General features: G+C 37.2%; 1 protein-coding gene across 1 annotated transcript in view; it reads right to left on the bottom strand.

The window, feature by feature from the left end:
* Positions 1 to 17,590, bottom strand: part of RYR2 (ryanodine receptor 2) — a 725,313-nt gene that overhangs the window by 87,032 nt on the left and 620,691 nt on the right. The window contains exons 74-79 of the mRNA XM_035008528.1: positions 17,294 to 17,338; positions 16,405 to 16,517; positions 13,869 to 13,965; positions 11,553 to 11,656; positions 9,970 to 10,021; positions 94 to 147 (exon numbers count right to left, since the gene is read on the bottom strand). Of these exons, the coding sequence (XP_034864419.1) occupies positions 94 to 147; positions 9,970 to 10,021; positions 11,553 to 11,656; positions 13,869 to 13,965; positions 16,405 to 16,517; positions 17,294 to 17,338 (465 nt within the window). The remainder of the gene's footprint in view (positions 1 to 93; positions 148 to 9,969; positions 10,022 to 11,552; positions 11,657 to 13,868; positions 13,966 to 16,404; positions 16,518 to 17,293; positions 17,339 to 17,590) is intronic.

The raw sequence follows: 17,590 nt of genomic DNA, 5'->3' as shown, positions 1-17,590 counted from the left end.
ATAAGCCATGAAGCAAGAAACATAAATGTCAGTTATAAGCTATGAAACAATGTTTCAAAATAGAAAAGACAAATCTAGAAAGATCCATCTTACTTCAAAACTCTTCACTTCTTCTTCACCATCATCATCTTCCTCATCATGACAACTCTGAGACATGGAAAACATTAAGAAAAGCAGGGTTAGAATATGTCGAGGCAGAAAGTACAAAACAATGCAGCATGGAACACCAAATCATTTGTACTAAGTTGTCATCGACATTGTTGAAACAGATGTATTAGATACAGTAAATGTAGATGGCATTATCCACGAATTCAGGACCTAAAAGAAAATTATGCTTTGCTTTTACAAAATCAAAATATTAAATTGCCAATTTTAGGCACAGCACGGAGATATAGACGAGACCCCTACCATAGTACATGTACCTCTTATTCATGCATTTATTACCTTGTTCAAATTATCCTTAAAGATAAGGATAATTGTTTTATTTTATGTTGTCATTAGAACGCAAGAATATAGATATATGCAATAACTGTGAATTAAAATTAACAGAAAGCATGTCCATTGTTTCAACTGAATCTTGTAATCTTTTACATTCATTTTTTTACTGTAATTGGTCCAAAGAAGGAAAATGAAATTCTAGCTGCTACTAATATTATTATTTTATAGAAAAATAACTGACTAATCCATTATTTTGAGTTATTTTCCCAGAAATGATAAAGGAGTTATGCTAATCCATGCATATATTCTTATCTTATTGCCACAGCTAAAGTTTTTGCTTGCTAAATTTAAGAGTGGTATGATTAGGACCATAGCCTGAGGACACATAATGCCTGCTTTAAATCCTGATGCTGCCAATTATTAGCTGTTCAGCTTAGGGCAAGTTTCTTTACCTCCCTGGGTCTCCTTTTCCTCATATTTAAGGTAGAAATAAGACAAAGAAGAACAGGGCTCCTGAGAGGATTATATGAATTAACATATGCAAATTGTTTGCATAATTAAGTGTCTGAAAAATAATAAGCATTTAATCAATCTCAACTGCTATTATTATTAGGGTTGGGAATAGAAAATATCATGTTGACCAAAGGAAGCTGGTCACTAACCAATACCCGTGGCAGGGAAAAAACCTATAGCTCTTCAAAGTTAGATTGTTCCAACCCTTCTCAAGATTTCTTCTGGTCCACAAGCACTCAGTGTATCAGTGAAGTGAATGGTGGCAAGTAATTAAATATAAGTGACAAATCAGAAAAACAGTTTCAATTCAGTAATTCCCAGTATTTTGAGTATGGAGATGAAGTGGGGATGGGAGCGAGGGCAGAAAACATGATCCTACCCGCACGATGATCAATTCTAAATGTCTGTCAAGTTCTTTTGTTCACTCAACAAATACTATCACCCTTTCCAATTTAGAATAAGAAGACTGACAACATGGTTTGCAGGGGAGAAAATAAAGGATTCTGCTGTTTGGAAAAGATGTCCCATAGCATGTTTTCCCACAGAAATAAAGATGTTAATTATTTATTCAAGAGTGCCGGAAATGTTCTGCTATGTGCTAATGTCACCTTGGCTCCCACACCATCAGCTAACCAGGAATTTAAGAAAAAGAACTCATGAGGGCGTCTGGGTGGCTCAGTCGTTAAGTGTCTGCCTTCAGCTCAGGTCATGATCCTAGGGTCCTGGGATCGAGCCCCGCATCGGGCTTCCTGCTAGGCGGGAAGCCTGCTTATCCCTCTCCCACTCCCCCTGCTTGTGTTCCTGCTCTCGCTGTCTCTGTCAAACAAATAAAATCTTTAAAAAAAGAAAAAGAACCCATGAAAATCTGAGTAAAACACATCTGATAGGCAAATCTGTGGTCCTCTGTAAATACTCTGCATCTAATGTTAAACACAGAGGAATTTTGGCTTATCTGCCCTCTAAGATTACCTATCTGATGTTTCCTTCCTCTGCATTAGGAATCAGAAGTAAAGCACAGGCATTTTATCAGGTAACAAGCATGTTTACTATTTAAGCAAATCAGAACACTAATCTGTCTCTTGAGAATGTGAAGTTTAGGGGCGCCTAGGTGGCTCAGTCAGTTAAGGGTCTGCCTTTCGCTCAGGTCATGATCCCAGGGTCTTGGGATTGAATCCCATGTCGGGCTCCCTGCTCTGGGAAGAGTCTGCTTCTCCCTCTCCCTCTGCCTGCCACTCCCCCTGCTTGTGCTCTTTCTGTCAAATAAAAAAATAAAATCTTAAAAAAAAAAATTGCAGTTTAAGAAAAAAATGCAGTTTTAAATTTTCTCAAATTATCTCCTATATAAATTTCATTATCTTTAGAAATATAGAGAAGAAACAAGTTTTGAGATGAAGAATACATTCAGAAAAAATATTTTGGGTTACAATGATATGCTTTAATCTATAAAATTCATATGATATGCTTGCTTTTGGAATTCCTTCAAAAATTTAGAGCTCTAGCTGACAAATATTTTTTACAAATATTTATTTTAATTTTTTTAACAAAGATTTATTTTTAAATAATTTGAAAAATCTTTCTATGAAAATTTAGCAGGATTTGCTTCTAATATAGAGGTTAAAATTTGTGATTTTTAGAACCTATTTAGCTTAAATCAATTTGGAGTGGATAGCTGACAAAACTCATCAAACCTATAAACTATTTTGAACTTCTACTGATTGGATATATTGAGGATACACTGGGACCACAAGAAAACTATAGCAGATCTGCAATTTTTTAATGTACTGGGAAGAAAAAGGATTTATAGGTATAGGAGATATGTTTTTCACTACCAAACTGCATCCATATAGTATATATGGTAAGTAAAGAGTCAGTTCTATTAGATGGCTTTAGCTTTCTGCATCAAAATGAGAAACTCCAGGCATAGAGGAGTTATACCATATGCCAGGAAGGAAAAAGTGAGTAAAATCCACACACAAGGGGGCAGAAGCATGGAGTAAGAGAATTTAGAAGAAAAAAAGAGAGAGAGAGAGAAAACTAAAATAGAGGATACTTCAGACCATTCAGGGGTCTAGATCAAAATTCAAAATTGGTGATGAGAATCCATAAGCAGTCAATAGGGCACTTCACTTTGCCCACATAACCTGGGCATTTCTTTCTGCAGAGCAAGTACATTTCACACATTTTTAAGTTGCCTTTCTAACTGTGGCGCTCCTCAGAAGATGGAGGAAGCAAAACCAGAAACTTTTAGTATGGATTTAAATCTGACAGCTGATGGGTGAGACCGAAGTGAGAGTAATCTCCTAAGAGGGTGACCATTGTGTTTGATAATTTTAATAAAACCAACAATGGATAGAACCCTGGGTATAACTTAATGTGGATCCTAAATATTTCAATAAGTTAGTAAGAGAAGGAGGAGGAAAAGATTTTCTCAGTCAGAAAGTCAAAATAGTGGAAATACTGTTGAGTGTTTAACTTATGATGGCATCATTCTAGAGACTTCCACATGGTTATCTTGTTCATGATGGTAGAAACATCCCAGTTGTGTGAAACGGCTTCAGATTCTTTTTTTATTTTATTTATTTATTTTTATTTTTGTTATTTTTTTTTATTTTTTTTAAAGATTTTATTTATTTATTTGAGAGAGAGAATGAGATAGAGAGCATGAGAGGGGGAGGATCAGAGGGAGAAGCAGACCCCCCGCCGAGCAGGGAGCCCGATGCGGGACTCGATCCCGGGACTCCAGGTTTCATGACCTGAGCCGAAGGCAGTCGCTTAACCAACTGAGCCACCCAGGCGCCCCATGGCTTCAGATTCTTGAGGACAGGTAATGGGCAATACTGAGGCATTCTGGGAACCGGGTGTGAGGGGCCATGATGATGATAAAAGCAGTGGCAACAGCAACACAAGCCAATGTGGATAAATTTGTAAAGTGGTGGTGTACACGACAGGAAAAAAAAAGGGTATTAATCTCAGGTTTAAAATAAAGTATGGCTTGAAAAACACAAAGATTTAAGATGATTTTTTTCAAGATATAGGCAAAGCAAGGAGAATGAGGAACAGTAAGTATAGGGTTTAGAGCAGATGCTATAACAACAATAATAATAATAATAATAATAATAATAATAATAATAATAGAGAAGTGCAGAGCTACTCATCAGCTGTTTGATTCAGATTTTACCACCAGAGAGAGTGATTTTTATTTATTTTTTATTTGTTTGTTTATTTTTTAGAGAGCTGCGTGAGCACGGGGAGGGGCAGAGGTAGAAGGAGACAGAGAATCCCACACTGAGCGTGGAGCCCAATGTTGGGCCAGACCCCAAAATCCCGAGACCATGACTTAAGCCAAAACCAAGATCCAAAGCTCAAATGACTAAGTCACCCACACACCCCAAGAAGTGATTTTTAAATATAGAAATCAGCCAAGAGAAAGGAAAATTATGACCCCAATGAAAGACCATCTTATACCCATTTGGTTAACAGAAATTGAGAAACCATATAATATCAAATACTGGAAAGATGTGGCTCATCAGACTCTCTCTTAAACATTGCTGGTAAGAAGGTAATTTGATGCAATAAACCTGGAAAAATCATTTGCCATTTTCTTCTGAAGTTGAACATTCTTACACCTTACCACAGCTCTTGCCTCTCATACAACAGTAGAAATGAATAAGAATAGGAAGTTTGACCCAGTTACCCCATCTCCCCACCTTCCTCTCCTCCAGGAACTCTCAGTTTGTTTCCTATGATTAAGAGTCTCTTATGCTTTGCCTCCCTCTCTGATTTCGTCTTGTTTTATTTTTTTCCTCTCTTCCCCTATGATCCTCTGTTTTGGAGGGAATGTGATGTAATGAGCACTGGGTATTATATAAAACTGATGAATCACTGACCTCTATCTCTGGAACTATATACATTATATGTTAATTAAAAAATAAATATAAAAAAAAAAACCCTCATGATGTCTTCCTTCCTTTCTCTGTCTCATTTCCCCAGTGACTTACTAGGATTTCCTGAGATCACTTCCTATATGCTTTATATGCTAATGTTAATATGTTATACGCTAAAGTTTGCATCCTCCTCCCCAAAAATTTGAAACCTAATCCCCTATGATGGTATTTGGAGGTGTGGTCTCTGGGAGGTAATTACATCATGAGGGAGGGACCCCATGAGTGGGATTACTGCCCTTATAAAAGAGACCCCAGAGAGCTCCCTTGCCCCTCTGCTATGTGAGGACACAAGATTTACACTTCCCAGCCTAGGACAAATAAATGTCTATTGTTTATTTAAAAAAAAAAAAAAGAAGAATAGGAATTTGGAACCCTTTCCACATTAGCAAAACCACAGATTCAACACAAAAGGCTATCAACAGAAAAGTAAGTAAATAAACTTTGGTGTAGTTGCACAATGGAATATAACGTGATAGTCAAATCCAATGAACTCTACCAATACAAACAAGTGTCAGTGAACCTTAGAAAACAGTATTGAGTACATGTACCAAGAGATTATATATAGCATACTGCCCTTTTAAAAGTTAAAAACAACTAAAATTTAAAAAATATATAACTATATGTATAATTATAATATATTCCCATTTGTATTTACGTGATATATATGTATTAATAAGTACGTATGATAAGTGAAAACGATATACAAGGAAAGCAAGGGTATCTGGAACATGGGATTAGGATGATGGTTTCCTTCTATGGGGAGGTGGGGTATCAGTTAATGGGGGGAGACCATACAATTATATGTAAGTTATTATGAAGGTTTAACTTTTCTTGTGTGTTGTGCATTTATGGGTAGTTGCTACATTATTAGAAGTGACTAAGTCACTAACTTTGTAAAAGTGGGCCTCTATAATGGACCAATGATGAGAGTCTCACATGGAATCCAGAGCTATGATTTAACCCAATTCTGTGCTCCTGGGGTTAAAACAGCAAGACTGAAAATAAAAACCCAATTGAGATGTGAGTGGTGCATTCAAAAAGATCCTGCATGGTGAAAGACACTAAGGCATACGTCTCTGAAAGTGAGTTCAAGTTCTAAGACTCAAGGCAAAAATAATCATTATGTAACTATAAAATGACTGTTGATAAACTCTGAGGAACCAGGAAGGCCAAGAGAAAGTCTCAGAACTTGGGATGCTGATTCCCCACCCCCTTTTTTTTTAAACAAGAGAGTCTTCTTGGTGCTTCCTCAAATCATTAAAACAAAAAACAAAAAACATGTATTTATCTTCTCCTGATAAACATATTACTGTATTTCTTAATCTTAATCTTGCAGTGGGGAAATAAAATATGAATAGCAAGTAAGAATTGTAATTAAGAAGACATGAGATCATTTCAAGGTCTTTATTTTGCCACTTTAGAAATTCTCTGTGTTTTCATAATTAATTTAGGGACTTTGTGGTCATTGGATTCTTCCCCCCAAAATAGCCACCCAAAGAGCTAATTCTTTAACTTTCAGTTTTTGGTCTATACCTGTGAATGAATCTAAAAATACTTTTATTAATTAACTACATAATTAAAAATTAATAGCAAAGCCTAAAAAAATACTATTTTCTGCAAAAAATAGATAAATTCATAGTACTTAAAAAAATAGTTCTCTCTTCAAACTATTCTACACAGGCACATGCGCGATTTTCAGTGAACTGTCAGTAAAGTGGATCTACATTTGTATTTCATAATGCTGACTAAAACTAATACTCATCTGGTTATTCTTTTTTTATTATTATTTTTTTCATCATAAGTGTGCTCTTTAATCCCCTTTGCCTATTTCACCCATTCCCCACCCCCTCCCCTCTGGGAACCATCAGCTTGCTCTCTATAGTTAAGAGTCTGTTTCTAGCTTTATACCCTCTAGCTCTCTATCCATGTTGTTGCAAATGGCAAGATTTCATTCTGTTTTATGGCTGAATAATATTTCATGTATATGTATGCCACATCTTCTTCATCCATCCATCCATCAATCGATAGACATGGGCTGTTTCCAGTTTGACAATTGTAAATAATGCTGCTCTAAACATAAGGGTACATGTATCCCTTTGAATTAGTATTTTTGTATTTTTTGGGTAAATATCCTGTAGTGCAATTACCGGATTGTAGGGTAGTTCTATTTTTAATTTTTTGAGGAACCTCCAAACTGTTTTCCATAGTGACTGCACCAGCTTCTGGGATACTAATTTTCAAAATGAAGAAAGGCAACCTCCAGAGACTCTTTGGTAAGAAGTTAGATATCAATCATCAAAACTAGCAACTGAGATAAACACAGGGAAAGCACAATTATCAAGTTCGTGGCTAGCATAAACTTAAGGAGCTATTTAACACTGAAGATAGAGCTGAACTTTAAAAACATTTTGGCCTTGGTCTATGGTCTGACTCTAATTAGAGAAACGATGACATATATTAAAAATTATTAAAACTGGGGCCTGGGTGGTTTGGTCAGTTAAGTGTCCGACTCTTGATCTCGACTTGGGTCTTAATCTCAGGATCATGAGTTCAAGCCCTGCATTGGCCTCCATGGTGGGAGAGAAGTCTAGTTAAAAAAACAAAAACAAAAACAAAAACAAAAACAAAAAGAATTACTAAAATTAAAAATACATGGATTGTCAATATAGGTAGGAGATGAAACTCCATAGAAATTCATAAATGCCTTGGAATTTTGGTGGGCAGGCAAGCTCAAAAGGAGGCAAAAAATTTCAAATTAATGAGTTCCTACAATTTATTGTAAATGTACGGGATCCTAAGCAGTGCAGAGAGGATATGGTCCCCATAGGCACTACACAGGTGAACTCACAACTAGTATACTGTGTTCAATTAATTTCTGGGTGGCACATATTAAAAAACTAGAGTATGTGTGGGGTAGAATGAACTGAGTGATGGAAGACTGATACCTCTAACGATAAGAAGAGTAAGGTGATTTAATTATCAAGGGGGAAAATCTTGGAAGAAAGGGAGCAACACCAAATACTTGACCATGTATCAAAAGAGATGAGCTGCTTTAGGACACAAGGAGAACCAGGAGGAAGCAAATTCTGCTTCAGCCACAAGGAAGAACTTTAACAATCAGGAATATCTTATCCTCAAACCATGAGGTTCCACCTTTGTAGCCCACCTGCTTGGTGGTTCTTCAAATGCAGAGGACAACAGTCTATGGACTCCTTTACAACCTCCTTATTTGTCAGCTCCCTTCTTCTTCATGCCCTTATTTATCCTAGTTAAGAGTCCATGATCAAGGAGGAAATATCCTTCCCTCTTTTATCTTTTAGCTCAGTGTTTTTTAAACTATGGGTTTCAGCCCATTCATTGGATGCAGAATCTAATTAATGAGTCAGGATCTAAAATAATTTTTTTATTTAAATATAATAGAAAATATCAGACTCTACTGCTCATTGGAAGGGTATAATTTCATGAAAATTTTCTTTCAATATATCTATTTTTATGTTTCCATAAATATACTGGGTAAATGTGTTTCTTATTGGGGGTTATAGCTTAAAATAAAGTTGGAAAGACACAGCTTTTCCTCATGCTCTGGAACCTGTCCTCTTCCCCTGCTCCCATTCACTCAAGACCTCACACCACAAATTATTCCCTTGCCCTCTCTACTGGTTCATTCCCACCAGGAGAGAAGCATGTTCAAATCTCTCACATAAAAGTAAACAAATGTCAAGCAAACAAAAATAATCCCCCTTCAACATCACAATTCCATCTAGATATTGGTCCCTTTATATTGTTTCTCCCCTCTCTCAATCTTCTAGTAAAGAAATGTCTAGGCCACATCTCACATGTGAATCTCTACTTTCTTCCCTACAATATGGCACTCATGCCGCCAATGGCCTCTCTCCATAATCTCCTGAAATTGTTCTTACCATGGTCACATGATGCACATGTACTAAATCCCAGAGAAGTCTCAATCCTCACCTTGTTCATCCATACCCCCAGCAGCATATGGTTCTGTTGAGTACCCACTTAGGCCCACAGCTCCTACATATGCTCACACTTAAGATTCTCTCCCCACCCCCTTTTTTTATGGGTTCCTTTTCTTCTAATCATCTTTTATATACCCATGTCCTTAGAGGTGTGGTCATGGGCCTTTCACTCTCATGATGCCTTCTCTGCCTGGGGCAAGACCATCCACTCGTATGGCCTCGATTCCCTTCAAATGTGCATACAACCCAAATCTGTATTTATTAGCTGTCCCTGAGATGCTGAATGTCAGACAGGAATGCCTCATCACGTATCTGACCTCTCCCCTGGGCTGTCTTACAGGCATTTTTAACTCATATGTCCAAAATAAAATTTGCCATCTCTCCCCTTCACTTCAGGCCTACAATTCTTCTAGCGCTCCCCATCTCAGTATCTGGTATCACTGCGTACCCAGTCGCCCACATCAGAGGCCTCAGAGACACCCTGACTGCTCTTTTAAACTCATCCCCTCATTCACCCTCCTCTTGTGAGATATAAATGAAATAGACCCTCAGTAAATATGAGCTGTTCCTATTTTTGCATGGTCCACTCATCATTAGGCAGTCAAGGACTTCCATAAACCTTAGCCTAAGCAACTTTCACTACTCTCCTATGCAACCTCCTCCCTATACCCCTAATAGCGCCTCTACCATTAAACTTAGCAGAGCTTTCTGCAATCACCTGCTTACATTTTGTCTTCTCCATCAGACTATAAACTCCAGGAAGGGTATGTGCATTTCCTTCTTATTCACCATGTTACCTCCAAAATACCTTGATGCCCCGTGAGTATTTGTTAAATGAATGAATGAATGTTTGGAAACTTAATGAGCTCCCCATAAAAAAAATGTTAAGAGAGCAAACAATGATTATCTGTAAAGGAAGTCAGAACAGAGACTCATGCAACAAGTGGAAAATTGAGATTAATACCCTTTAGGTTTCTAAGATTTAACAGTATTTTATTTGGACCCAGAAATACATAGATTCTTTATCCTTTGTCAGATGAAAATGATTTTCCTTTATTAAAATTAAACATTAAAATCAAGATATATTTACTTACCTTTGCCATAATATCTGCATAAGCCATATATAAAAAATCTTCCTCCAGTTTGCTATGAAAAACAAGAAGAAAACGTGAGTTTTTAAGTAGGAGGCTAGTCATATGTAAAACTGCCATCACTGTATAAAATAACCTTTATTTTTCAACCAGTATGCCCTTTTAAAATGAAGTAAATACAAAACTTAGGCAAAGTCATCATTCAAAAATATGGTAGAATCAGACAGCAAAGATCTCAGACCTAAACAGCTGACCCATCTTACCTTCCAGAAGAGGCCTTCAAGTCTCACAAAATAAATGGTCTACTGATTTACATACAAATGTAACAGCTTTAATTTTCTTGAAACTACACAAGCTGAAACAAGCAAGTTGAAACGAGGTAGGGGCTTTTGACAGCAGAAGTGATACTTGACATTTGATGGGAAGATTCCCCAAATTATTATGTTACTACACTGTTCAAAAATATAGTGATTCTTAAAAATTAAGAAATGTGTTTAATATCTTCTTCTTAAGACATATGGAAACCATTAATTCATGAAGAAAGGTTTCCATCAGAAAGTACCTAATATTTGCAAAGTTATTTTAGCAGTTTTAAGGTTCAGCCATCAGAAAAATTCACTTATGAAAATACCTCATTACCTGACAATGCCAGACAGAGGGTTGCTCTATGCTTAGGGATGAGATGATTTTGTTAGTTAGGAAATAATAGAGAGAGAGACATCGTGAGAGAAGGATGGATCACACTGGCTAAGAGGGAGAAATGTGCATTATTACGGCATGCATAGAGGTCAAATGAACTCGTCTAGACTCTCAAAAGACTCATGTGGATAGGACTGATCATTAAATTATCTTCCAGCTTTTGCAGGAATGAGAGTGAAGCCTAGGGGAAAGCAGGCTCCCTTTTGCATGGCAGGGAGGCAGATAAATGTTTTATAACCTCTGAAAGATTTCATCCACAGAATCTCTGCAGTGCACCCTATTATGAGCAAATGCTGAGCCCATTTTGATTACTGGGCATCTAAGGACATAGAGGTTTAACTACACAGAGGTTTGGCCTTTGTGGCTTTGGTGAATTCATACAAATAAGACTGTAGAAGCCACAGAAAATGGAGAATGCCCTTAAAACAGACCTCAAAGAAACGTCCTGTTGAGTTGATGGCTCACCCGCCTCCTAAAGGTTTCCTCAGACCCACTGCACAATGGAGACACAATCTACCCAGGAAATTTGGGTCACCCTTGGCCTCCACACATTTTTTCGTACTGGAATTTGCTTTGGGCTCTTCTGTTTTATTTATAAAGGCCATTTGTGATAAAGAAAAAATAATTTCATAAGATTCGGGATCAACTGCATCAGCTAATGACAAAATTGTTACAAAAAATTGGAGCTCACAGACAGACATTAAAGCCTGAACTTGAATGAATGTTGGTCCACAGGTGTATGGCAGACTGGTCCTATCTCGGAACAATTCTCTCTCCTAACAAGAACAAGATGAAATTGCAACATGAATGTGTGAAACACAAGATACTCAGACATGGGGTTTCTTTATCTGTTCTTCCTATGCTCACACGAACCCTCCCAACCATACCATTTCTCTGTTAAAGCTGTTCTACTAAACAGAAGGATGAGCTGATGGAGGGGATCAACTCTCTTCGTGCCTTCCTCTTCTTCTGGAGGGTTGGCTCCAGGTTTCTACAAAAAAGCCAAATTGATAAAATTTCACATTAAATGAAATGCACACACAAAGCCAGGAGTAATATGAGGGTCAGGAACAATGACTAAAAGGAAAGCCATCTTCTTCCTGCTCTGGCGTGCGTGTGCATGTGTGTGTTTTACATGCAATGTGCATGCAAGTGTGTGTGCTTTTAGGCACTGTGCATGCACATGTGTATTTTATATACATTGTGCATGCATGTGTGTGTGTTACATTAATCAATGCAAAACTATGCAGCTTAAAAAAAAAGATATTTAATAATTGGACCAAAAGACACTGTGAGCAAGGATGACTCACATCATTTAAAAATTCTGAATGCTATTCTTAGAAGCAGATTCACAACTGGGAGTGTATTTGTTACAGAAATTTCAGCTTTAGGGAGGGCTCAATTTGCAAAGAATTACAACAAAATCCTCAGTCACTCCAAGTATAAACATTTAGTTCACAGAGCAGTGAAAACTGATTATTATCAAACAAAACATTTTCCTTGCCTACACAAACAATGTCAGGTAAAGAATGCTAAATGACTTAATGCTTGAACCACTTACATGTTTTTTTTTTTTCTTTTCAGTTACTTTAAACTTAAAAAGAATACTTTTGTACTATTAGAATTTCTAACACGAGGAAAATTATTAAGCATTTTTACTCAATGTAGAATTAGTTAATCTTGACTGTTTGTTGAATGGTTTAATGACTTTTCTATCTCTATTGCCTTACACATTCAGACTGATTTTTTTCTTGATTTCTTTTTTCATTTTTATTTTTTTATTATGTTCAGTTAGCCAGCATATAGTATATCATAAGTTTTTGTTGTAGTGTTCAACAATTCATTAGTCATGTATAACATCCAGTGCTCATCACAACATGTGCCCTCCTTAATAGCCATCACCCGGCTACCCCATTCCTCAACCCCCTCTGCTCTGTAACCCTCAGTTTGAGTGAATGAGTAAAACTATACGATAATTGTCTTTCTCTACTTGACTCTGCTTGACTTATTTCACTTAGCATAATCCCTTCCAGTTCCATCCATGTTGATGCAAATGGTGGGTATTCACCCTTTCTGATGGCTGTGTAATATTCCATTGTATATATGGACCACATCTTCTTTATCCATTTGTCTGTTGAAGGGCATCTCGGTTCCTTCCACAGTTTGGCTATTGTGGACATTGCTGCTATGAACATTGGGGTTCATGTGCCCCTTCTATTTACTACATCTGTATCTTTGGGGTAAATACCTAGTAGTGCAATCGCTGGGTTGTAGGGTAGCTCTATTTTTAACACAGACTGATTTTTTCTCTACATAAAAGATCTTCTTTTCCTGGATTTATGGCTTAATATTGTAGATACTGGGTAAATTTCTATAAGCTATCTAATATTCTATGGGTTGTTTTGGTTCTAAAGACAAACTGAATTCACTTAAAATATATGGGGAAAATCAAGGTCAAGCATTCATGAATTGTATCAGTTTATCCAATATTCCCTGATAACTTGTGAGTTGAAAAATAACTTTTAGACAGGAGGTCATTAAGTTGGGAATCATGAAGCCTCCAACTAGTCTGCAAAATTCTACCAGACCATATGCTTATAAATTTTCCTGAGAAGATGGCTTTAATCAGATATTTTAACAGATCCACAACTTAGAAAAGAATAAGACAATGGCTGTCCAGAGTGCTCTGCTCTCAGTACAAGAGCGTCCTTACCAGCACAGCATGGTGGAACCAAAAATCTACTTGCCATCTACATTTACCATGACTTCCTGTCCTTCTTGTATCCAGTCTATCATTCTCTGCCCTGTGTGTTTTTAAAAACCAGCTACTTTTTATTGGCTTTGTTAACCTTCACTTATGTTTGGTGAATAACTTCATTATGGTTCAGCTTGTATAGCTCTATACTGGTTCTGAGGTGGTTAAAGGGGCTTTGAGGAAGAATTTAAGAGAATAATGGAATCAACATTTGGTTAATAATAAACTATCATTCAGCTTCACTTCTGAATTGCATGGTGTTGAAGAGAGCTCTCTGAAATAAGGATAAAATTTTCCCTAAACACTGAATGCAATGACAATCAAGAATAAGTTTCCCAGGATGGATACGCTACAATGATATTTTCTCTTCAATATGATAAGTGCTCACACCAGTGTTATTCCACCAAACCCAAACCCTCTTTCATCTTATAACCCCATTAAAACATACTGCTAAATCTTCTATCAGCTTATCTTCAAAGTAGTGTTCTTCTGTTTCAATCCAAGACTTTTCATATCCCTGAAGAAAGAGATTGACAGCCCGGTGCCTAAAAGATAAGCACAATTTCAAACAAAGAATTTTTTAAATACACTGGAAAAGTATTCATTAGTGCTTTATCACTGGACTTTCCATGCACTAAGAAAGATAAAACAACAAACTTTCTACTCATGATTGCAGAGGCAATACATCGTAGTGAAGAAGGCAAGGCTTCTCAGATCACAGGCTGACTTACATTCAAATTCTGGCTCGGCCATTTCTAAGCTTCACAACACACCGGCCAAGTTATTCACTTTACCAACTTTCACTTTTTCCATTGATAAAACTAGGAGAACCCCATCTGTACTTCAGTTTTGCAAGATGTAAAAGGAGATAAACAATGTAAAGCACAGTGGGTAGACAGATGGTCATTAAGTGGTAGCTATTATGACAATAAGGTGGCTCTGGATAAACCATGTACTAAGCGTTCATAAAGGAATTATTCAGTGTTTGAGTTAACATTTGGTACAGACCCTGAGGATTACAAAACAAAATGTATTACGTGAACTTAATAGGAGTATGTATCCAAAGACTAAATCCTAGGATACTGAAGTTTAAATGGTTGCCTATGAAATAAAAGAGCACTGGAGACTAAAAGAATCAATAAACTCATCATGAAGTTGATGAGAGGTACAGATAAGACGCCACCATAAGAAAGGATAAAAGAAAGTTATGACCATAAGGAAACATCCTAAGAGAATATCAGAAGTGTTAAAAGGAGATGTGCCATCACAGGATGGAAAGCTGAGCCTAGCGGTACCAAGGGCGGGCTATGCAGTTATGAGCCATATGCTCAGATAGGTTTACGAAGAGTCTGGAAAGTCAATGGAAGGAACTGACGATGCACCTGGAACTGCTAGAGATCGCCATAAAGTCCTGTGCATGAAACAGGCGTGACAAAGGATGGGCTCAGCTTTCCTGGGACAGCAGAACCACCCAAGCAGCTTCTGCACAATACACTTGCTAAGCACTCACAGAAATGCTAATTCAATAGGTTGAAGCTTGGGTGTTTCTGAAATGAATTTGAGTGCATTTCCCCAAAGCACCAGCTTTGAAAGCCACCCCAAAAAGGGATACACTTTTGAAAATGTTTTATCAGAGGGAGTGGATCAGCAGACTCTGTGACATCGGGGAAATGAGCTCGGAATCTGCTGCCATCAACCTGATAAGAGGCGATAAACAAGTGAGCTGAAGAGGTGGCCATTCAGGGAAGAGTATCCCTGTGAAGCAGCTCAAAGAAAAAATCTGATGGAACTTGGAGAATGACTGGATAGGAGTGAACAGAAAAGGAATAAGACAATGAACTCAAAGTTAATGTTCTCTTGACTAACTGGTGACCTCATAACGGAGTCAGAGAATTTAAAAGGCGTACATGGTCTGAGGGGGAAATTCATGTATTTTTATACTCAGTGAGTGTGTCAGAGCAAGGAGTCCAGCTGTCTTAGTGAAAGGGGAATGTGTGAAGTTTGTTTCTTTTTTGTTTTGTTTTACTCCCTGACTCATTTATTTATTCAAACATGTACTGCAAGTCAGAGTTCTAGGTACTGAGGATATAAAATTGAACACCACTCTAAAGGATCTCAAAGTCCAGATCAGAGAGACAAACAGGCCCAACGCTACAGGAACGGGCCCACAGCTAGAGGTCTGGAAAAGCATCCTAGAAACAAAGAGGATGAAGCATTCCATTTGCAAGGAATGGAAGAGCATGCTCCAAAAAAGAGATGCAGCTGAGCCAAGTCCTGTTTACCAGATGTGGGGATGATGCCACTGACACAAAGCTCCGAGTGGAATGGGCACAGTTTCTTGGGAAAACTACAAGGAGGCAGAACTGGCACCTCGGCCATGGAGCCAGACTCCAATGTACCAGGTTATTACTCTATTAACAAGTATGCCCGCTGTAAGAGAAGGTGGGGGGGGGGGGGCGTCTGTTGAACGCAGTGATGTTATCTCCATGAACTAGTTCCATATCAGTTCTTCTCCCCAAGACAGACAATCCCTCAAAATAATAAATAACAATTAACATGTATAGTGTTAAGTTCAGCTCTAAGCACCCTGTACCTCAACCCATTAGGTCATCTGAACAAGTCCATGAGGCAAATCTCATCACGGTACACATGAAGAAACTTGACCAATGTCAGGCAGCCATCAGCTGAGATGCCAGGATTCAAATCAAGGTTGTCTGAGTTCCTAATTACCCCACCCCGCCTTACATATGTGAGCAGATTTTCCTCAGTATTTAAGAGTATTTAACAATCACACTGTAGACCTTAGTCCTCTGGGAATACCCAGCGAAGAAAAACAAACTCAAGTATTACACAGAAGAACCAAAGCATCTCTTCCATCTGTCTCTCAGACTATTGAACTCATGTTAAAATGGACACTATACTCCTACTGCTTAGTAGGGAAAAAAATAACTTCAATCTATTACAGACATTAAAAAAAGTCTGACCTTGGCAGGTTGTATAACGGAGCCATCCGGAAGCAGGCTACCACTGCCCTTTTCCTCTGTTTGGATAACAGTTTGTGCCATACAGCCTTCTTCGATCTCTGTGGATGCTCCACCTGAGGTAAAAGGATACAAAAAAAAAATTAAATATTTAAACCCTGGACTACCCTCAAAAATACAGTATTAAACAGCTGTGCCTTTTAGATTAAAAACTTTTGGAATTTCAATTTCAATTTCGAGTACCTTACAATTATTATGGAAAAACCCATGTCCTAGAGGTAACCCAATGTTAAATTGGAAATAGGTTTAAATGTTTCATATTTTCTTTAGTCAAAATATAATATTTCCCCAGTACTGTGTACTTAAGAAGCTATGTCATCTCTAAAAATCAAAGAAATATAAAACCATTTTACATAAAATCATGTTTTCAGAATTTGGTTATGGTTCTAAAACATATTTTCTGTCTACGCAAAAAAATAACCTACTTACTTATGTACCCATTTAAACCAATTTTATCCTAAGAGTTTACAGCAGTCAACAGGAATAGAGGCAGACACAGAAAATTCTACCGAAAATTCAACTGTTCCTTAATATAATAGGATGGAGAGAAGATGACAAGGCTTCGGGAACACATTATTAGGAGTGAGGAACACATTACTAGGAGTGAGGTAAAGAATTTAATTTTGCAAAAATGTTAAAATACGTAATTATTTTGTTAGAGAGAGACAAACGAGAATTCAAAGTTGTAGTAAATGAGGCAAGCAAGCTATATATTTAGCTAATGGTGTTTGGAGCTCCAAGACGAAAAAGAGATTAATTATAAGTATTAGACAGGAAAAAAAACCCAACATGTAATTCTAAATTAATTAGTAGTCTCTAGGTAATTGAACACTGTACTTCCCAGACTGTAATATCTCCGGCGCATACATGTAGATTTCTGTAAGAAATAAAAATGTTGCGTTACCTAAAAAAAATAAAACTAAAATCTATTATCCTTTGTGGTAAAGGGTCAAAATATGAATGTCATAATGCATTAACAATGTCTGGACTACAGTGGTTTAGAAATTTTAACGAAGCAACTTGTATAATTGGAAAACACTTATTTCTGTGATGGTCATCCCTCCAAGGATCAGTAAACACTTTCTGACAATTGTCCTCTTCTGTTTTCTTCTGGATGACTGTGTTAAGT

Source organism: Mirounga leonina, unplaced genomic scaffold, assembly GCF_011800145.1.
Source record: "Mirounga leonina isolate KUSES-001 unplaced genomic scaffold, KU_Mleo_1.0 Mir_152, whole genome shotgun sequence".
NCBI classification, from domain to species: Eukaryota; Metazoa; Chordata; class Mammalia; order Carnivora; family Phocidae; genus Mirounga; species Mirounga leonina.
The sequence above is the reverse complement of the archived record's forward strand: the minus strand, read 5'-3'. Positions and strand labels throughout refer to the sequence as shown.